The 21,491-nt window shown below is 53.8% G+C and overlaps 2 protein-coding genes and 1 long non-coding RNA gene across 5 annotated transcripts in view; 1 reads left to right on the top strand and 2 right to left on the bottom strand.

Moving 5' to 3' along the window:
* The window catches only part of SMARCD3 (SWI/SNF related BAF chromatin remodeling complex subunit D3), a 35,805-nt gene extending 25,422 nt beyond the window's left edge, over positions 1-10,383 (top strand). For both annotated transcript variants that reach the window (XM_084897541.1, XM_084897540.1), the window contains 12 exons: positions 2,440-2,651; positions 4,829-4,871; positions 5,622-5,744; positions 5,859-5,981; positions 6,234-6,329; positions 6,492-6,593; positions 7,348-7,509; positions 9,025-9,122; positions 9,275-9,410; positions 9,666-9,788; positions 9,905-10,006; positions 10,218-10,383. In XM_084897541.1, coding sequence (XP_084753667.1) covers positions 2,440-2,651; positions 4,829-4,871; positions 5,622-5,744; positions 5,859-5,981; positions 6,234-6,329; positions 6,492-6,593; positions 7,348-7,509; positions 9,025-9,122; positions 9,275-9,410; positions 9,666-9,788; positions 9,905-10,006; positions 10,218-10,271 — 1,374 coding nt within the window. In that variant the 3' untranslated portion in view covers positions 10,272-10,383. The remainder of the gene's footprint in view (positions 1-2,439; positions 2,652-4,828; positions 4,872-5,621; positions 5,745-5,858; positions 5,982-6,233; positions 6,330-6,491; positions 6,594-7,347; positions 7,510-9,024; positions 9,123-9,274; positions 9,411-9,665; positions 9,789-9,904; positions 10,007-10,217) is intronic.
* On the bottom strand, positions 8,635-9,778 carry LOC311629464. The gene is made up of 2 exons (XR_014796204.1): positions 9,660-9,778; positions 8,635-9,490 (listed from the first exon to the last, which is right to left on the bottom strand). It is a non-coding gene; the product is annotated as an uncharacterized lncRNA (long non-coding RNA).
* A 122-nt stretch (positions 10,384-10,505) lies between the features above and the next one.
* On the bottom strand, positions 10,506-16,465 carry CHPF2 (chondroitin polymerizing factor 2). 2 transcript variants are annotated; one of them, XM_084897512.1, is made up of 5 exons: positions 14,644-16,465; positions 14,039-14,216; positions 13,652-13,933; positions 12,819-13,001; positions 10,506-11,928 (listed from the first exon to the last, which is right to left on the bottom strand). In XM_084897512.1, the coding sequence occupies exons 1-5, from the start codon at positions 14,928-14,930 to the stop codon at positions 10,630-10,632; spliced, it is 2,229 nt and encodes a 742-aa protein (XP_084753638.1). In that variant the 5' UTR covers positions 14,931-16,465; the 3' UTR covers positions 10,506-10,629. The 2 variants fall into 2 exon arrangements, with proteins under 2 accessions (XP_084753638.1, XP_084753637.1); XM_084897511.1 differs by having other exon boundaries at positions 13,652-14,216; positions 14,644-16,464.
* Positions 16,466-21,491: the final 5,026 nt, after the last annotated feature.

The following is a 21,491-nucleotide window of genomic DNA, read 5'->3' as shown; positions in this document are numbered from 1 at the left end:
TCTCCAGGGACAGACCCCAAGATGAAGGGGTCTGAGATGGATCCCCCTGACAGACTCAGCCACCAAAAGCTGCTGTCCTAAATGCCTCAAAGGTGTGAAGGAAGGCTGGAGTCAGGGAGTGAGGCCGGAGGCCAAGACTCCTGACAAGAGCAGGATTGGGAGGTGCAGGGAGCTGGAGGGTGCCAGGGCCACCTGAGGGCAGGGGAGCATCAGGCAGAGGCATCAAGGGCCAGGCTGGGAGAGGGGTGGACGGCAGTTGGTTGGAAGAGGCAGAGGTCTCAGAACTTGACATGGGCACTAGGGTTGGAGCCAGGTACAGAGGAAGCAGTCAGATTGACTGTGGCCAGATTTGGTTCTGACCCCAAGGAAGGCATGCTGTCAGTGAGGGGGCCCCTAGAACCCCGGCCCATCATGGGGGTGGCCCTGGTGGCTGCCACAGCTCCCGGGGCCTCTTCAGCAGATCAGTGAGTGTCACTGGCCTTGATAAATGGGAGAGCAGCTGATAAGGAAAATGGGGTTCCTTGCCGTAGCCTGTCCTCCAGCCCAAACCTCGGGGGGGGGGGGGGGGGTAACTCCCCAGGGATGTTCAAGTTGGCCAGCTGAGTTGTCTAACCTTGTTGTTTGGGGAAGTCCCGCAAAGAAAGCCCATTTAGGTGGGAGAAAAGCTAACTTGTGGGAGGTTTTTTATTTGGTCAACTTAGAGCTTCAGTTCTTGAATGGGTATGAGCCCCACCGCCCCACTCCCAGTGCCTCATCTGTGCTGGTGGGGACCGGCCGGCCTGGGCTCCATTCCGGGCCACCACCCTGGAGGTGTGAGTGACAGGGTCAGGTGGGTGGGGGAGGCAGACACATGTGGGAGAGATGGACAGAGACAGCTGGTTGGCTGGGAATGAGGGTTAGACGCAATGCTAGGCAGTTAGAAGGAATTCACCCACTTTGGGGTCAGGGCTCTCCTGTCCCTGGGGGCAGCTGCATTCCGGGGGTAAAGTGGTAGTATTTTCATTGTTAATCCTCACCGGAGGATATTTTTTCCATTGGTTTTTAGAGTGGGAGGGAGGAAAAAAGACAGAGAGAAACATTGATGTGAGAGAGACACATTGATTGGTTGCCTCCCACACACGCCCCAACCTGGGCGGGGCATTGAGTCTGCAACTGAGGTACATGCCCTTGACAGGAGTCGAACCTGGGACTCTTCAGCCTGAGGGCTAATGCTCCAACCACTGGGCCAAACCAGCTAGGGCTAAAGTGGTAGCATTTAAATGATAACAGGGCCAAGGGGCTGCACCCCCGTCCCAAACCCCATTCCACCCACCCTCCACTTTCCAGCCCCTCTGGTCCTCCCCAACCTCTCATCTGGAATCCAGAGAGGTGGGGTTTAAAAAGTCTGTGGAACACTTCACTCGGTGTATTTGCATCTCATTTACATACCATCTGAGCACCTGGATAGTGTCAAGGGAATACACCTGCCTCATCCGTCTCTCCATAGCCCGCTTTGAGCCCTGACTTGTGACCTCACTGGGGGGTGGGGAGTAGAGGTCTATGATGAGAGCATCTCTGGAGATTCAGCCTACAGGAAGGAAAGATGATTGTAAGAGGAAATATGCTGCTGTTGACCTACCCAAGCCCTCTGGCAGCCACTCCGGCTCCTCGCTGCCTTCCCCCGCCCCCACCCCATCAGAGAATCATGGTGGGGTTTGACCTCAGCCTCTCAGGTTGCCGCCAGACCCACCTCCAGCCTTCACCTGGGGAGCAAATTATGGGGTGAACCGAGTCAGTGAAGCCCCTAGGTGTGGAAGCGTAGAGTCAGCTGAAGGGGGTAGAGGTTGGGGCTGAGGGGTCAAAAGCTGGGCCCAGAGAGAGGGGTGGGTGGGGTTGGGAGAGGGACGGTGCAAGGCAGGACAGCCCGGGAAGCAGGGAGGGAAAGGGAAGTTGGCCTGCGGGGGTCCCAGCAGGGAGCTCAGGCCCTAACCTAGGTGGAGGGGGACCTGGCCCCTCCTGCTGCCTTGGCCAGGAGGAGCTGTGTGACCTTGGCGAGGTTACTCCTCTCCCGGAGCCACGGAGGCCTCATCTGCCAAGTGGGGATGGAAGGACCCTCTGAGTCTGTTTTCCCGGGGAGCGTGTGGATGTGCACATCCTTTGAAAAGGTTCAAAGGCGCCATTAATATTCATTGTCGCGGTACCTTCCGCAAATCCGAGGCTGGCAGTGCCCCGTGCAGTTGCCTGGCTTCAGTTAGCTTCCAGCAGCGAGAGCGAAGCCCCCTCCGCCGAACCGCGCGGTGCCGGCGCCCTGCCCCTCCCACCCCGTGCACGCGGCGGCATCAGGGTCACCAGCCGGGTTTGGGGTGGGGGAGCCGCGGCTCCGCACGCCTGCAGCCGGGCCCTGCTCTGACCGGCGGGCGCCTGTTTCTGCTTCACCCGCCACCCCCCTCCCCAACCCAGCGCCCCGGGATGCCGTCTGGAGCCCGGATGCCCCACCAGGGGGCGCCCATGGGCCCCCCGGGCTCCCCATACATGGGCAGCCCCGCCGTGCGACCCGGCCTGGCCCCCGCGGGCATGGAGCCCGCCCGCAAGCGAGCAGCGCCTCCGCCCGGCCAGAGCCAGGCCCAGAGCCAGGGCCAGCCGGTGCCCACCGCCCCCGCGCGGAGCCGCAGGTGAGTGGGGCCCAGCGCGGAGGGGGCGGGCCGCAGGGACGGGGTGGGCGAGGAGCGGGATTGGCAGGGGCGAGGAGGAGCGATCAGCGGGGGCCGAGCCGTCCTGGGAGGGATGCCCTCTGGAGAAGTGGAGAGAGGGGCACCGCTCTGGTTCCTTTGTGTGCCCAGCGGAGTCGGGCTGCGGCCGCAGCGCCCTTTCTCCTCGTCACCTGCTCCAGCCCTCTCTCCAGCCCTGCTCCCAGGTTAAGGGTGATGCTTCAGCCTCTAGGATGGGGGGGGGGGGGGGGTGTGCTGGCAGGAGGACTGCGGGCAGAGCTTCGGGACTGTGTTTCTCAGAGTGTGGCTGTCCGGTGCACCTTCCCCAGAATTCCCTGGTTGGGCTGTTTAAAGCCCCATTCCAGATCTTGGAAATCTGAATTCCTAGTGTGTGTGTGTGTGTGGGGGGGGGGGGGGGGGGAATCTGCCCTGTTGGGGTGAGGAGGTGTCTTCTGCCCAGTCCTGCTCTCGGGCACCAGAGGTTGGAGAGCTGTCATCATTTGTCCTCCGGACCAGGTGTGCCCCAACACCGAGGCCAGCCCATGTCCTTGTTGGAGCCAGCTGGTGCCCCCCCCCCCAAGCCCCTGCTGGTGCATGACAAGAGAAATGCCCCTTTGGGTTTCACATTTAGCCAAACACACATGCTTCCCTCTGCTCACCACATGGAGTCCTGGAAAATGAGTAATATGGATTATACCTCATTATAAAATATTTTTTACACATCAAGGAAAATTCCCTGTTTATGGGAATCCTACGGTGAATTCTCTTTCAAAGTGAACCACCCTGTTATACAGTTAACAAGTCCCTGATTTATTTTGTATAAATGAAGAGTCTCACACCGATACTTTGTTCAAAACAAGTCAGACCTTCCTGGCTGGTGTGGCTCAATGGCTGAGCGTCTACCTGAGGTCACAGGTTCGATTCCCAGTCAGGGCACATGCCTATGTTGTTGGCTCAATCCCCAGTGTAGGGCGTGCAGGAGGTAGCTGATCAATGATTATTTCTCATCATTGATGTTTCTCTCTTCCCCTCTTCCTTCTCTGAAATCAATAAAAATGTCTTTTTATTAAAAAACACAAAAACAGCCCTAGCTGGTTTTGCTCAGTGGATAGATTATCAGCCTGCAGACCAAAGGGTCCTGTGTTCAATTCCAGTCAAGGGCATGTATCTTGGTTGCAGGCTCCTCCCCAGCCCGGGTCCCAGCACGAGGCAACCAATCAATGTGTTTCTCTCACATCATTGTTTCTCTCTGTCTTTCCCGCTCCCCTCCATTCTCTCTAAAAATTAAGGGGAAAATATCCTCGGGTGGAGATTAACAAAAACAAACAAACACAAACACACAAACAAAACAAGTCCGACCTTTAATGAAAGCGACTTGTCTAGTCTTAGAATAGATTTTTGGACAGGGTGGGGCAGTAGTTGAGAACACCACATGGGGGCAGTATAGAGCCATCCTTTACTCTGGGCTGTAAACTTGCCAAGGATTCTCTGAGGTGCTTTGGAAGTCAGAAGCAGCTAGCCAGTCAGGAATAGTCCAATTCCACCCAAAGTCACGTCCCAGGGGAGAATGTCCCCACACATTCTCTCTGGGTCCCTAGGAGTGTCCACACACACACCCCCCCCCCCCCCGGCCCTGTTGGCAGGTGGTCTGAGGGCACCAGCATCCCCTTCCAAGCCCAGGGCGGCAGGGGTGCAGTCCTCACCAGCTTCCCGTCATCACCTCCTGCTCCAGGGCCTGGGGTCGGGGTCGGCTCCCCTCCCTTGGACAGTGACCCTAGTTTAGCCGCATAGCAAAGTCCTCAGGAGCCGCCCTCCCTCTTCTCTGCCCTGTCTCCTTCCCAGCTTTTTCCTTCGCAGTCCCCTCCTCAGCCCCTCCTGAGTCTCGGATTGTCTGCCCTGTCAGGGCACAGGCTTGGGGCTGGAGGAGGCTCCCGGCCAGAGAAAGGACGGGTCACCTCTGCCCCTTAGAGAGGATAGAGTGCCAGGCCACACACCACTGTTGCAGCCCTGGAGCAGGCAGAGGAGTGGGCTGTGGGAACCCCAGCCAGGCGGGTGGAGAGGGGGGATAATTTAGCAGGTGGCCTCCTTACTCCCAGATCTGTCACCATGGTAACCTGGTTTTTTCTTTTAAAAATGTACAGTGCCAAGAGGAGGAAGATGGCTGACAAAATCCTCCCTCAAAGGGTGAGTGCCTTTCACAGAAGCCCCCAGCGGATCCCTTCCCCCACCCTCTCGCCCCCACCCCCACCCCCGCTTGCTGCCCCACCTAGTTTGCCTCCCCTCCCGCTAAGGAGCAGAACTTCAGCGGTCACAATCAGTTTTATTTTTTGTTTTAAAGGCTAATTAAGAAGTGAGGCTCCCCAGACCAGACGGGGGGTGTGGGACAGAGGGAAGGATCAGAACCAAAAGGGGTAGCATCCTGGGCCTGGGGTGCAGTGGACTGAATTGCAGCGGTCCAAGCACATGCTGAGCTGTGTGTGTTGGGGGGGGGGGGGGCAGGTAGCTGGTTTAGACATCAGTTGGAGTGACTGGGTGAAGTGCCATGGCAGAGGCAAGCAACCACATCCCCTACTGTCCCAGGGATACCAAGGTCCTAGCCAGTTTGCAGACACCCAAGGAAAGCCCAGAGGCTGTGTGACAAAGGGAAGGACCAGAGGAGGTGAAGCCCCAGAGTTTATTGGGGTCCATGGTGGCTCTGGCCTCCCCTAGTCATGAAATGCATGGGTCTCCCTAGAGGGAGAAGCAATTTTTGTCCCTATACATGAGGCTGCTACTGCTGGCTACGGCGTCCTGGGCGAGGTCCCATCCTCACTCTCAAAGTCCCAGAACCAGCCAGCTCCCCTCCACCTCTGTGTACCTGGAGGCTCATGATACGCACACATTCCACCTATAAGAGCAGCTGAGCCGTCCCCTGCCTTGCTCCTCCTCTTCCAGATCCGGGAGCTGGTCCCTGAATCCCAGGCTTACATGGACCTCCTGGCGTTTGAGAGGAAACTGGATCAAACCATCATGCGGAAGCGGGTGGACATCCAGGAGGCTCTGAAGAGGCCGATGAAGGTGCCTTGGTCTAGGGGTGGGAAGGCACTCTACATCCTGTTCCCAGAATGGAGACATGGGGTAGCCGGGTGGGCACACGCTGCCTGCTCTGTGGGACACTCTTTATTTCTACAGCAAAAGCGGAAGCTGCGTCTTTACATCTCCAACACGTTTAACCCTGCGAAGCCGGATGCCGAGGACTCTGATGGCAGCATCGCCTCCTGGGAGCTGCGGGTGGAGGGGAAGCTCCTGGATGACGTACGTCTTGGCCCAGGTCTCTCCAGGTGTCCTGGGTGGGGCTGGGCTGGGCTGGACGGAGGACAGAACTAGGTGTTTGCACTGAGGGTTAGGGAGTCAGCCCTGACCAGGGTGGGTGGCCTGGAGAGACATCTGTTGTGCAGAGGCCTGCTTCTAACCACACTGCCCTACCCAACCAGCCCCACCCCTCCCAGCTCGTTCTGCCCCCACGGTCCCTGTTCTGCCCCCACGGTCCCTGTTCTTCTCCCACAGCCCAGCAAGCAGAAGCGAAAGTTCTCTTCCTTCTTCAAGAGTTTGGTCATTGAGCTGGACAAAGACCTTTATGGCCCCGACAACCACCTAGTTGAGGTAAGACCCGGACCCCACATTGCCCTAGAATTGCCACCCTCCCGCAGGCCCGAGTCCCGCAGTCCCTCCGCGGCACAGATGTGCCTCAGGGACCGCCCTAGAGCGCCAAGCCTCCCCAGCCCAGATGGGCGTGATGTGACCCAGCTCTTCCCCTGTGGACAGTGGCACCGGACGCCCACCACCCAGGAGACGGACGGGTTCCAGGTGAAGAGGCCGGGGGACCTGAGTGTGCGCTGCACGCTGCTCCTCATGCTGGACTACCAGGTCCGTGCCAGTCCCCCACCCTGCAGGCACCGTGAAGCCTTTGGCCCCCCACACCCTTTCTCTTAGACAGGTGGGCTAAAGCCCCCAAGGTAGGCATCCCAAGAGACCCATCCTCCTCACTACCCCCTCTCCAGAAGCACATTTTCAAGGAACCAAGTCCCCATGTCGTACCTCCCCCTCCCCCACCCCAACTTCCACCTCAGTCCCAAGCTGCTTGGCTTTGAGCTCTTTCCACTCCCTGATTTTCTTTTATTTATTTATTTATTTATTTATTTATTTATTTATATTTTTAAAAATATATTTTATTGATTTTTTACAGAGAGGAAGGGAGAAGGATAGAAAGTTAGAAACATCAATGAGAGAGAAACATCAGTCAGCTGCCTCCTGTACACCTCCCACTGGGGATGTGCCCACAACCAAGGTGCCAAGGTACATGCACCCGACCGGAATCGAACCCGGGACCCTTGAGTCTGCAGGCTGACTCTCTAGCCCACATATGTCAAACACAAGGCCCGGGGGCCAAATCCAGCCCGCCAGGCCTTGCAATGTGGACCGCACCGCGCTGTCATCACTGCACTCCGCTGTCAGTTTATGACATTGTCAGTTTATGACTGTTCAGTAAACCATTCGGCCCGCGATTTAGGCTGGATTTTAGATTTTGGCCCCTTCTCTGATTGAGTTCGACACCCCTACTCTAGCCACTGAGCCAAACCAGTTTCGGCGGCACTCCCTGATTTTCATGGTCCTTTCACAGCCTCCCCAGTTCAAACTGGACCCCCGCCTGGCCCGGCTGCTGGGCTTGCACACGCAGAGCCGCTCCGCCATCGTCCAGGCCTTGTGGCAGTACGTGAAGACCAACAGGCTGCAGGACTCCCACGACAAGGAGTACATCAATGGGGACAAGTACTTCCAGCAGGTACCCTGCCCAGGGGCGGGGGAGCAGACAGTCACCGGTAGGGGAAGTGCCTCTCTAAGGTAATACCGCCCCTACCTTTAGATTCTCAGGCATTGGAAACCGTAGGCACTCTCTCGGAGCCAGAGACCAGGGTCCTAGTCAGGTCCTACCATGGTGTAGCTCTATGCTGCATTTTAGCCATCCCAGGTGAAGGAGCTCTGGAACCCCACAAAGCTCTCAGGAATGTAATATTCTTGGCACTTGGAGTTGGGTCTCCGGGGTCTGGTCCTGGGTCCTGACTCTGGGTGAATTACTTGGCCATTTGAGCCTGGTTCCTTATTTCTCCCATCTAACCCACGGGACAGTTAGGAAAATCAAATTGCTATGAAAGGGGTTTGACAAAAATTCTACCAAAGTAGAGATTTTTTTCTTAATCCTCACCCAAGAATACCTTATTTAATTTAAATATATTTTTATTGATTTCAGAGAGGAAGGGAAAAGAGAGAGAGAGAAATATCAGTGATGAGAGAGAATTATGGATCTTCTGCCTCCTGCACAGCCCACACTGGGGATCGAGCCCGCAACCTGGGAATTGATTGTGTGGTTCATAGGACGATGCTCAACCACTCAGCCATACTGTCCAGGCTGAGGATACCTTTTTAAAATATATTTTTATTGTTTTCAGAGAAGAAGGGAGGGGGAAATAGAAACATCAGTGATGAGAATCATCAATCCACTGCCTCTTGTACACCCCCTACTGGGGATCGAACCTGAAACCCAGGCATGTGCCCTGACCGGGAATCAAACCATGACCTCCTGGTTCTTGGGTCGACATTCAACCACTGAGCCACACTGAATGGGCCTGCGGGTATTTTTCCCCCCATTGACCATTTTAGGGTGAGTGGGAGGGAAGAGGGGAAGAGAGAAACATCCATGTGAGAGAGACATAGTGACTGGTTGCCTCCTGCATGTGCTGTTATGGGGCTGGGAACAGAACCCGAAGCTGAGTTATGTGCTCTTGACCCAAAATTGAACCAGTGACCCTTCAGTCCACAGGTTGATGCTCTAACCATTGAGCGACCAGCCGGGGCAGTAGAGATTATTCTTAACACATTTTAAATAAACACAGTAGATAAGCCTGAGGAGTAAAAAGAACAGTTGATGTTTATTGAGCACGTGCCACGTGTCAGGCAGGTATGTTCCAAGCACTTTGAGTGTACTGATGCATTGAATTCTAACCACAACCCTGAGAGGGATCCTATTATCCCCATTCTAGAGATGAAGAAACTGAGGTCTGAGTCGTTAAGCAACTTGCTCAGGCTGCATAGTAAGTGGTGGGAGCAGAATTTGTACCTAGGCAGGCTGACCCAGGGTCCATCCTTAACTATTGCACCGCACCAACCCACTGGCCCCCTAGTTTCAGACCTGTGAATCAGATGTGCCTAGCTTCTTGTGGCCTTTCCAGAATGGAAGGGTCTAGAACTGTAGTTACACTCTTTCCAAGCACAAAAGAGTGACCTCTTCCTCCTGCCTCAGATCTTTGATTGTCCCCGGCTGAAGTTTTCTGAGATTCCCCAACGCCTCACAGCTCTGCTGTTGCCCCCTGACCCAATTGTCATCAATCACGTCATCAGGTGAGGCCCGGCTTGCTCCTCAGACCAGGGAATCACTTCCCACTGCCCTGCCTGCTCCTCCCACTCCAATGCCCCCTCCCTCCCCACTGCGCCTCCCCTGGGCCCTTGGGCTCTGTGGGGGCAGGTGAACACAGGGCTGGGCTTCCTGGCAGTGTGGACCCGTCGGACCAGAAGAAGACGGCGTGCTACGACATTGATGTGGAGGTGGAGGAGCCACTGAAGGGGCAGATGAGCAGTTTCCTCCTGTCCACGGCCAACCAGCAGGAGATCAGCGCTCTGGACAGTAAGGTGGGGCCAGAGCCCAGAGCTGCAGTGGGATGTTAACCCAGAAATGACAGAGCACAGACAGGACAGACACGAGCATGGGCCTATGGAGAGATGAAGGACTTAACAACCCCTCCCCTGGGACTGCAGCAGCCTGGGGCCCGAGGGACTGTTCGTTAAAGGAACAGCAGCAGTCCTTCCCCCACATGCTTCCCTCTCCCTCCCCCCTTCTTCCACATCACCACAGCCAGGTGAAAGCTTCTGTCTTTCTACCTGTAGATCCACGAGACGATTGAGTCCATAAACCAGCTCAAGATCCAGAGGGACTTCATGCTAAGCTTCTCCAGAGACCCCAAAGGCTACATCCAAGACCTGCTCTGCTCCCAGAGCCGGGACCTCAAGGTGAAGGGGACTTGGGGAGCACTGGATGGAAGACAAGCATATCAGGAAGACAGTCAAGGTTGTACACAGGGACGGGAGGGGTCCGGGCTCAAGGCTCACTCCGCTCTCCCTCCCAGGTGATGACAGATGTGGCAGGCAACCCTGAGGAGGAGCGCCGGGCGGAGTTCTACCACCAGCCCTGGTCTCAGGAGGCTGTCAGCCGTTACTTCTACTGCAAGGTGTGAAGGGGCCCGGGTACCTCAGGCCCCTCCTCGCTGAGAAACGTCCCTCCTCAGCCTCCAGTGCCCCTGCCACTCCACCACGTCCCTCACCTCCTGGGAGCCCTCCCTGCTCCCAGATGCTCTTCCGGGGTGGGCAGCGGGTGGGCGAGGTCGTCCTGTCACTCACCAGCAATACCGTAACCCTCCTCCTGCTCTGATTTCTCTAAAGATCCAGCAGCGCAGGCAGGAGCTGGAGCAGTCGCTGGTGGTGCGCAACACCTAGGAGCCCTGCGAGTGAGCACCGCGGGCCAGGGCCGCCGGACCGGGCTCTGCCAGCACCCTCTGCCCACCTGTGGGTGAGGCGGGGAACTGGATTAAAGGTCATTCATCTGCTAGCAGCTGTGTGGTCATTGGCAACCAGGAGAGAGGAGGAAGGGGAGGCAGTAGGTCCCTCTGGGAAAATCCCCCAGCCCCTCCCTCATTCTTCTCCTGACCGTTTCCCTAGACCTAAAATCACTTTGGCAGAAGACACTTTTAATCACATTTTCTTATTTTAAAAAAATACAGCCACAAGCTCTCCATCCATCTCGCTTAGCCCTCCTGGGGCTGAGGCAGAAAGGGGAACACGTGGCAGCCCGAGGCTAGGTGCTGTTGCCCTGCTCTTGCTCGAACAGGGCCATGGCGAGCTGGGCCCGTCCGGCCAGCCCCTCCAGGTTGCTCAGGCGGCAGCGGTGATAGAGTTCCTCGCTGAGCCGAGGGCTGCAGTCCCGCAGGGAGTACTTCTGCACCAGCCCTGGCTCCACGGCTCGGAAGAGGTGGAGCCCTGAGAACCGGAGGAACACATCCATCACCTCCAGCCCCTCCAGGGCTTCCTCCTCTTCCTGGCCTGCCAGTTCAGCGGCCAGCCGGGCGCGGGCAGCCAGGTAGTCGGCGTTGTAGAAGCAGCCCTCCGCGGAAGCGTGGCGGTCGAATCGGCCTCCTCCAGGAGCCCCCCGGGCAGGGTCAGCACCTGGAGGGGCTGGGGGGTCGGGGCCGGCCCCCGGGGGAGACCTCTGTGGGGCCAGGGCGGGGTGGAACTCCTGGAAATGGATGGAGAAGAAGGCCTGCCAGCCAGAGATGGCGTTCATGCGGCAGCGGTTGAGCACTTCGGGGCCGGGCCGGGTCCACACGGTGGTGAGGAAGAACAGCGTGTCCACCGGGTGCTTCTTAGACACCACGTCCATGAGCCGTACCTGGGAAGGGGCCTCCGCCCGCACGGCGAGCCAGGCCAGCCTCGTCCCAGGGTACCGTCGCTCCAACTCGGCCACTGCAGCCTTCACCCCGAGAAACGGGTCCGGGGCCCCCCGGCCACCTTCCTGTGGCCCGTAGACCAGCAGGAGAGTGAGCAACACATGCTCTCGTGGCTCCAGAACGCTGGCCGCGAAGGCCTCGAGGAAAGCAGGGGCCAAAGCAGCCTCCGCCACCAGGAGCGGCAGCACCAGCTGCACACGGGTGGCCTCCGTGACGTAGGGCATGGGCAGGATTTCCACTCGACTCAGCGGCCGCAGCAGGCTGACCCTGCGGGCCAGAGCCCGCCGGTGCCCGCGCCGCGTCACGGCCTCCAGCAGCAGGTCCAGGGTGTACTCCATGCCCCGCGCCGGGTCGAAGCGCCGGTAGCCATTGAGCAGCCGCTGCTTCTGGAATCGCAGCAGGGGCTGATAGCGCCGATTCAGCTGCTCCAGAGCCGTCTCCACAGCGTCGCTCACGTCCGCCCGGCTAGCCCCTTGCAGGGGGCACTTGGGCGCCCCATCCGCACAGGAGAAGATGTGCTGCTCTGTGAAGTAGTCCCAGCCCAGCACCTCAAATCGAGAGCGCGGAGTGAACGGGGCGGGGAGCCCCACAGGCCAGCTCAGCCCCGCCTCCCCCTCGGGGGTCAGCGCGGTCAGGTTCCGGATCTGAGCCTAGGGCAGGAGGGACCCACAGTCAAGCAGGGAGCTAGGTAGTCCTCAGGCCCCGACCCGTCCTGGGCTCTGAGCTCTGTCCTGACACTTAGTGGGGTGCCCCTTGGCTAATCACTCAATTCCCTGTACCGTACGTTCTCCCTCTATAAATGCAGTAGGCATATGAATTACACTCCCGTACAAAAATGCAGTGAGGAGGTGGTGGTGGGGTGTGCTTTGGCAGACAGACTTTAAAGCATCATGACATACAAAGCTCAACTGCTCCCTCTCCAAAACCCCATGAACTCCCATCCTCCTGAGAACACACCTCCTGGCAACCCCACAGTAAACTAGAATATCCTTCAAACCCCTGGTTTTTAAGGACAAGGCTAGAAGTCAGGGGACTTAGGGGTGGTAGCGTCCTTGGTGAGAAGCGCTACTGGAGTGGCACACTGTTCCGAGCCCTGACCCTCACAGTTCACCATCAAACCCTTCTAATCCGGGTTGTTCCAGGAGCTCATCTGATGACTGGCCTGGACCCAAGGGCCCCTTCTCTCTGGAGCTGATTTAAACTTAGGTACGGTTAGCCCTAGCTGGTTTGGCTCCATGAATAGAGCATCCGCCTGCAGACTAAAGGATCCTGGGTTTAATTTCAGTCGGGCATGTACCTCGTTTGCAGGCCGATTCCTGGCCCTGATCGGGGCATATGCGGGAGGCAACCAATGGATGTGTCTTGTCTCTCTCACATTGGTGTTTTTCTCTCTGTCTCTCCCCCTCCCTTCCACTCTCTCAAAAATCAATGGAAAAATATCCTTGGGTGAGGATAAAAATAAAATGTAGGTATGATCAGCTTCTTCCTATCCCACCAGCCTCCCCCTCAGCTGCCACTCATTCCAACCGGCCCGGCTCACCTGCAGTTGCTCTATTTCGCTGTACGTCTGCTCCAGCTCCAGGGTGCTGAAGCGCTTGTGGAGCCGGTACATGAGGGTCCCCTCCGACACCGGGTGCACTGCAAAGGCACTCAGGAAAGCCGAGCTTCCCTCCTTCTCAGGGTCTCTGTTTTTGGCCAGTTCAAATGAGCGATACTGCTGCCCCTAGACGGACCAATCAGACCAATCAATGCCACACTCGGAGGGCTGCCGTCTCAATCCGCCCTGACCAAACCCGGCGTTCACCCATGACTGCAAGGACCAAGTGGGGGCCTTACTCTCACTGCTAAATTTTGGAAAAAAGCATGTTCAGTAGGCAACTAAGGGTACTCTCCCCAGAGAGCCCCCGTTTCTCCTGGGAATGACCACCATGAGCCAGCGAGTGCTCCTAAGATGCCAGTCCCAGAGACAGGGCAGCTCCCAGGGCTAGAACAGGGATTACCTCGCTTCTCCGAAACAGTAGCCATCTCTAGAACGTTCCCAGATTGTTCACGACTGTGCGAGTGTCAGGGAAGGGGATGGAGGGAGGGGCAGATGGAGGACTGATGAGGAGGGGGCAGATGGATGGAGGACTGATGAGGAGGGGGCACCTTTCTATCTTCTCACAGGGTCCCTGAGAAGATGCCACTTTGGACAGCCCCCAGGCCTGAGACCGCCTGAGGTCAGCAGGCAGCCAGAGGCACACTCCGCATCTGTGAAGGGCAAACCAGAGGGTGCCGTGTGCTGCTGGGAAGGAGCAGCATCACCAGCCCGGAGACCAGTCCCTGTCACCGCTAAGCTGTCAGGGACCCGAGCTGACTGGAAAGGGCTGTCACCTGGTGCTGCGAGACACAGCCGATACCCAGAGAGTCGATGAGGCAGCGGCCAAGCCACTCATCAGGACGGGCACTGAGAATGTCCCCTCGGCAGCCGTCCAGATGTGGCCGCAATCGAAGTAGGAGACTCCGAGACAACAGGTAGCCAAAGCCCCCGTGGCAGTACCGGGCCTGCTCGCCAGCGCCGATGAACTCCTCCGCCCGGCCCAAGTACAGGTCTTGGTTGATGCTGAGGTGGCCAGTGAGGGCTGCCAGGCGGGGGGCCTGCACATACGTGTCATCCTGCATGATGAAGAACCAGTCGTAGTCGGCCCCAAAGTGTGCGTGCAGATGGCGCAGGGTCTCTGACATGAGCCAGGCCGGCCGCTCGTCCCCATGAGATACCACCTGCATCCCTGCTGGAACCCGGGCCCCTCGCTGTCCAGTGTAGTACAGTAACCGAGGGAAGTGGTGGGCCACTGTGCGGTTCACAGCCACAGCCAAAGTGGACAGCGTGGCCCGAGAAGTCAGAACAGCCACCAGCAACCGCTCCCGAGAGCCCAGCTCTGTCTGGATGTACCGAGTCCTGTGGAGAGACCAGTGTGTCAAGGGTCAACTCCCTCATCTCAGGAACCCAGCCTGTAGAGCACACACATCCCTCTAGAAATGAGATAGTTAGAGGTGAGAAAAGAGAAGCAACAGACCTCCTCATTAATATTAATTAGCTCCAGGAGTAATCACCCCCTGAATAGCTGACATTGGGGAGGGGGGGTACTAATGATGGGTTAGATGAAGTAGATGCAATTCCTACCCTATTTAAGAACATCTAGCACTAATGCAACACCAATGGGTGAGACTTTCTTAGACTGAGGAAGAGGGGGAAAAAATAGAACAAACCACAATGGTAAGAATTGCTCCACGGAGACCAACACAGATTACCACCGAAAGCAGAGGCAAAGCCTTGGACAGCCCTAAAGTGGGGTCAGGGGACTATGCACGCAATCAGCTCTCACCTCAGCACCTTCTTGTAAGGCTTGTTGGGATCCCTATAGTAGGGGACAATCCGCGGTTTGAACTCTTCATCACTTTGGTCAAGCCCAATTCTTGAGTCGGGATTCTGCAGGCCTCCTGGTTCCCCCAGAGCCTCTACACAGGGATCTTCTCCCTCACCCTGGATCCAGGAAACCCGCAAGAGGCTCAGGCTGCATCCCAGAGACAGCCCCAGGATGAGGGGCAGTGCTGGTCGCAGAAGAGCCAACAGGGAGCTCAGTCGCATGGTGGTAGGCCCTGCTGTGCGCATGCTCCAGAGGGCACAGCCTCAAGGAGCACTCAGTGGGTTGACGGGTGCCAGGCCACTGGTAGGCATGCAGTTTAACCAGGGAACCTGGGGTCCGTGCGGTCAGCAGCAGAACAAGGTGTGTTTGCATCGAGGCCCAGCATCCCCAGTAAGCTGGACTGTCCCGCCTTCACAATCCTGTCTGGCTGGTCTCTGTTATCAAAGTGCCAGATCTAACCCTCAGTCCAAACGGTAATAAATATTAGAATCAAGTTCACCTGCTAATGGCTTATGGTCTGTCTTCCAGCAGAAAAGGGAGGCAACAAAACTCCCTCCTGCCAAACTTAACCCAAAAAGGACCACACACATCTGCAGACTAAGTCAAGAGCCAGCAGCAACTGATAAAGAAGGGGTCAGGGGAAAGCTCATGCTTCATCAGAACAGGGCCCCCCCTGAGGAGCTGCCTCCCTACCCTTCCTCAGAGTGCCTGGCCCGGTTCTTCACTTTATGAAAGGGATCAGGGCCTCTTTCTACTCCACTCCTGAGAGCCAAGGAAACACAGGGCTGTAGTGACCTCCTTCCAGTCAGGAGCGGTCAAGAGCCACTGGAATGGCACAGGAAGCTCTGCCCACCCAAATGAGGGGCAGACAGCGAGAGCCAGCCCCCAGCTCTCAGAGAAGCACAGTGGCTGACGGAGCCATTTTGTAGCACCTCCTTCCCCAACCCCGATGCTCAGAGGCTGGTGCTGCCCACCTCCCTCTTCAGGAGGACAGGAGGCAAGTGACAGTAACTGAGACGGTGTTAGAGCTCCTTGCTGTCCGGTTTTACCAAGGCCCCAGGTACCCAAACCAAACCGAGGCCGAGGAGAAGCGGCTGGAAGCCACGCAGGGGGTCTGGAAGGCAGGCTGAGGCTCGCTGGCCGCGGATGCTCCCTCTGAGATCACGGACCCATTCTAGTCCTGGAAAGAAGGCTCAAAGCGACTTTTAGCTGTTAAGGCTCCAAACAGAAATAAAACCGGCTGCGCCACGGAGCTGTCGAGGGGCGGGGGACTGAGAGGAGGGCAAAGCCCCCGGGCTCGGGGCTTCCGCGGGGCCACAGGCCCGCCTGCGGCTGCGGGCGGAGGAACAGGGCACCCGGAGGCCGAAGCCGGAGGCCCGGCTGCAGGGCCCGGGGCGGAGGGGAGCGCCGTCCCGGGGAGCGGGGCGAGGGCGTGGGGCGGGAGCGGCGCCGTCGCCGGGGGCGGTGGGGGAAGGGCGGGAAGGAGGAACAGACCCCAGGTCCGGCCGAGGCGCCGGCTCCGCCGCTGCAGCTGCCACCTCACAGCCCGGCCCCTCCTTCCTCTTCCGCTCGCTGTCAGTCCCGTCTCTATGGTGACCGCATCCGGCCGCTCGCTCCGCCCTGCCCTCTCTATGGTCTCCAGGCCTCCCCGGGACCGCGTGCCGCGGCTCCGGGACTGTGTCCGCGCGGCCAGCCGCCGCCCCTCACGGACCAGCGTGCATCCAGGGCTGCTCCTCCGAGTGGCCCTCAGCGCCCCAAACCTTCAACCTCCCTCCCATCTGCCCTGGAAAATAGTACCCTCCCCCCGACCCCCGCGATCAGTTTCCGCCCCCAGCACTGCCCGCGGGCTGCGGAGCTCCGCGCTCGGCCCGGGCAGACCTGTCAGTGTTGGCCCACGAGGGCGCAGGCCGCGGTCTGGACACTGAGTCACCGGCGCCGGACGGGGTGGGCGTGGTGCCCTCCCTCGGGAAGCTGAGCGCTGCTACTGAACGCACACCCACTGGCAAATATAAACTTAGGCAGAAATCCGAACTGTCACATTCCCATGGGAAAACATGACAGGAAGAATTAAACTGGGAATTTGGTAATGCTGAGAATCCAACGTTTCAGTAAGTTACCCAAACAAAATGTGAGTTTCCAGGTAAAAGGCAGAGCCCAGGAAGAGGGAAGAGGTTGGCTGAGAAGGACTGGGGAGGCCAGGGCAGCTAGGGCCTGGAGAGAGGGGAAAGCAGCCAGGGGAGGTGGGGCGGGCAGGCCTCTGACCACCACGGAGGGCTCCCAACCCGGTGGCACTCCCCGAGGGTAACCTGGAAGCGATCAGGAGCAACTTTGTTGCCAAATGTTTGAGGAGAAGAGCCAAGAATGTTAGCTGTCTTGCACGTGGTAAGATAGTATCACACAAGTAACAATTGTCTGTCCCGGAGCTTTCCAATGTCCTACTGGCCCAGCCGGTGTGGCTCCGTGTGGCTCGGTGGCTGAGCGTTGACCAGGAAGTCACTGTTCCAACCCGGTCAAGGCAGGTGCTGGGGTTTTAGACTCCATCCCCAGTTGAGGGCGGGCAGGAGGTAGCCAATCAATGATTCTCTCAGCATTGATGTTTGCATCTCTGTTTCCTTCTTTCTTCCTCTCTCTGAAATCAATAAAAACTTACTAGGAAAAATATGTTTCTTTTGAAAACTTGTTTCTATTAAACATTCGTGTAAGTGAAAACACTGGTCATAATAATTAATCCTTGAACCTGTATTTTACATATGGAGATGAAGTAAATTTTCAGGTTTGTGATAGTGCTGAGTTTGCAAGGAATTTAATTATCATGTAAATGGAAGGAAGATTGTACTTTGTTTTGTTCAGGAATTTATTGAGTTACCATAACAGGTAGCAGTGTCACTCATGGTGTTCTGTCTGCATTTGTACTGTCATATTCAAGATAATCCTAAGTATAGATAGAAGCATCATGAAATAACATCGTTTATTAGAGAAGATTTTTTCTTTCTTCTGTTAGGGTTAAGACACCATCTATTTTTTTAAATTTATGTGTGTAGTTAGGTTATATCATCTACAAACTTTATCTCAAAACAGTAAAGGGAGTGTAATTAAAAAAATATTTGCTGTTAAAAGGAACACCAGAGCTGATAGAGTTAAGAGCCATCATTCTAGGAAGCATATAAGCTAGAACCCACCATGACTGTTATCTTTTGCTGCATTTTGATCTTATCCTCAGACCACAACTTGATCTCCACTCAGCAACTTGCTCATAAAAGGTGGTAAATGACTTGTTAGGAGAAACTCTAGAAAGCAGAGTAGGGACACTTTCCTGGACATGGGAAGATAATATGTTCCAGGTAAGCATTGTCCAATGGAAATATAATCTGAGCCACAAATGTAAGCCATATATATAATTAAAATTTTTAATATATTTTATTATAGTATTAAACATATCCAAAATATTATTTCATATATATATATATATGATAGAGACGTATATATATATATGAGATAGAAACATCAATGATAGGAGAGAATCATTGATCAGCTGCCTCCTGTACAATCCCCTACTGGGATGGAGCCTGAAACCCAGACATGTGCCCCGACTGGGAATCGAACTGTGACCTCCTGGTTCATAGATTGAGGTGATGCTCAACCACTGAGCATCACCTCATGTTGACTTCATGGACCACGCAGGCTGGGCTCCAAAATATTATTTTAACATATAACCAATATAAAAATTGACATATTTTACATTACGCCCTATGTGCAATCTTTGAAATTGAATGCATATTTGATACAGCTTATCTCAATTCAGACTAGTCACGTTTCAAGTTCACATTCAAGTGCTCCATAGCCACATGTGGCTAGAAGCTACCACATTGAAAGCACAGTTCCAGACCCTTCTCACTAAGTTCCAAGTAATTCTGGATAAGACATTTCCTTTCTTGGGCCTTGTTTCTTCATATTTAAATGACGAGTCCAGACTAAATGTCCTTGCTTCCAGCACTGACCTTCTCTCTCTCCATTTCCCCATTTCCTCTCCCCTCTTTGCCAGATCTGTTCCCTGAAAGATATGTAAACCCCAGGTGAGAATGGCAGAATTTCTAAGTGGCCAACAAGTTTTCTAAGCCACTCATGCTGTGCTGAAGGAAGACTGTGAAGCAACTGTTGATTCATGGGAAATCCTGGAGATGATTACTTGCTGTATGTAGGTGGCTTCTTGAAGTAACTGGTTATAGCCTTTTTCTTGCTATCCTGAGCCATTTTACAGAGCTGGAATTCTGGAACCAGAAAATTCCAGACTTAAATCCTGCTACTGTCTCCTACCAACAGTGATATTTTACTAACTTTGTTTCCAATACGTAAAATGACAATACCCACCTCAGGGTTGTTGGGGGAGATTAAGTGGAATTGCATAGATGAAAGGGCATAATAGATGTTAGTTCTCTGTAACCTGTAGCCTGCCCGCAAACCACACATTTTAATGAGGCTGGGAAAGGAAGACATATTTTAGGTGTTCGGAAGAGCGGTTTTCTGTGATCCACAACATATATAACTTCTTTGATTCACAAAGAAAGGCTTTGCACTCAGCTATTGTCTAAATTCTTTACCTAAAACAATGCTTCTGTCCAGAGTAGATGCTTACTATTTGTCAAATGTATTAAATAAAATAAATATTCAGCTGAAACCGGTTTGGCTCAGTGGATAGAGTGTCGGTTTTGCGGACTGAAAGGTCCCAGGTTCGATTCCTGTCAAGGGCATGTACATTGGTTGCAGGCACATCCCTGGTAGAGGGTGTGCAGGAGGCAGCTGGTTGATGATTCTCTTTCATCGATGTTTCTAGCTATCTATCCCTCTCCCTTCCTCTGTGAAAAATCAATAAAAAATATGTTAAAAAAAAATTCAGTGTATACTTAGGCAAGGATTCTACTAGTAGCAGAAAAGGCAAAAGGAAGCCTGCTCTGGCTAAGTAATTAGCCAATTAACAATAATTAAATTCTAATCCTGCCCTAGCCAGTAATTAGAGCCTTGGCTCTCGACTGAAGAGTCTCAGGTTCAATTCCAGTCAAGGGCATGCCTACACCTGAGTTGCAGGCTCGATTCCCCCAACCCAGTCTGGGCATGTGTGGGAGGCAACCAATCGATACGTCTTTCTCACTTCAATGTTTCTCTTTCTATGCCTCACTCTCTCTAAAAATATCAATGGTGTTCATATTTTTTGTCTATGTTTTGTTTTTTTATTGATATGTAAGAGGTCTTTATATAGTATTGACACAAGTCCTCTTTCATAGATGTGATTTCCAAATATTTTCTCCCAGCTTGTGGTTTGTCTTTTCATTCTGGTAACAGTAGCTTTTTTTTTTTTTTTTTTTTTTTTAATATATTTTATTGATTTTTTACAGAGAGGAAGGGAGAGTTAGAGAAATAGAGAGATAGAAACATCGATGAGAGAGAAACATCGATCAGCTGCCTCTTGCACACCCCTCACAGGGGATATGCCTGCAACCAAGGTACATGCCCTTGACCGGAATGGAACCTGGGATCTTTCTGTCCCCAGGCCGAGGTTCTATCCACTGAGCCAAACCGGTTTCGGCAACAGTAGCTTTGAATTGCATAACATTTCAATATTGATGAGATCCAATTTTTCAGTTTGTTCTTTTATGAATTGTGGTTTTAGTATAATATTTAAGAAATATTTACTTTACCCAAGTTTATAAAGTTTTTTTTTCCATATTTCCTTCATGTTTTTATAATTTAAAATTTTACATTTAGAACTATCCTCTGTTTTGAATTAAATTTTGTATAGGGTGTGAGGCATGAACTTAAGTTCCTCCCTCCTTCCCTTTTTAAATGGGTCACCTATTTTTTGAAAGTTGCCTTTGCCCCATTGCCTCAAATCAGCTGTCCATGTCTGTGTGGGCCCAGCACTAGATTCTGTTTTGTTGCATTGATCTACTTGTCTATTTTGATGCCATTCACACATTGCCTTAATTGAAGCCATGTAGTGTCAGTCATCCTACTTTGTTTTTTGCCAAAATTGTTTAGGCCATTCTAGGTCTTTTGCATTTCCATGTGAATTTTAGAATCAATTTGTCAATTTCTACTAAACACATCCTAAGATTTTTTTTATTGAGATTGTATTGAGTCTGTAGATCAATTTTGGAATAACTGATATTGTAATTATATAGATAGTCTTTTGACTCATGAACATTTTAAATGTATTCATTTAGGTCTTAATTTCTTTTAGCAGTTTTATAATTTTTACTGTTTAGATATCTTACACCTTTTCTCAGATTCATGTCTAAATATTTCATATTTTGGATGCTCTAATAAATAGTAAATCTTTAATTTTAAAAAAATCAATGGGAAAAATATCCTTAGGTGAGAATTAACCAAAACACAAAACAAAAAAACACTCTAATCCAGTGGTTCTCAACCTTTCTAAATGCCGCGACCCTTTAATACAGTTCCTCATGTTGTGGTGACCCCCAACCATAATATTGTTTTCATTGCTACTTCATAACTATAATTTTGCTACTGTTATGAATTGTAATGTAAATATCTGTGTTTTCCGATGGTCTTAGGTGACCCTGCTAGCGGTTCTCAAGCAGGGTTGAGAGCTCCCTAGAGTTAGAGAACAACTCCAGCCTCTAGCTCTGAGCCTAACATACAGTGGGCACTTAATTGGTGGAGGATAATCTAGAAAAAGTTACTTTCAAAGGCATCAATGTGAAATAGGTGGATTATTTGAAATACGAGCAGTTAGATTCTCTTGGAGAATCAAGTTTGGGTGGCGGAGCGAGTTCCTTTTTAAAATC

This window comes from Pipistrellus hanaki (assembly GCF_964339955.1).
Source record: "Pipistrellus hanaki genome assembly, chromosome: 10".
Classification (NCBI taxonomy): domain Eukaryota; kingdom Metazoa; phylum Chordata; class Mammalia; order Chiroptera; family Vespertilionidae; genus Pipistrellus; species Pipistrellus hanaki.
This window is presented reverse-complemented; position numbering and strand designations above follow the sequence as displayed.

Excerpts from the sequence above, each read along its gene's own strand:
- CHPF2 (XM_084897511.1), bottom strand. The coding sequence starts at position 14,930 with ATGCGCACAGCAGGGCCTACCACCATGCGACTGAGCTCCCTGTTGGCT. Across the intron at positions 14,217-14,643 it reads CCTTACAAGAAGGTGCTGAG|GACTCGGTACATCCAGACAG; the intron begins GTGAGAGCTGAT and ends GTCTCTCCACAG. Across the intron at positions 11,929-12,818 it reads GCGAAATAGAGCAACTGCAG|GCTCAGATCCGGAACCTGAC; the intron begins GTGAGCCGGGCC and ends CTCCTGCCCTAG.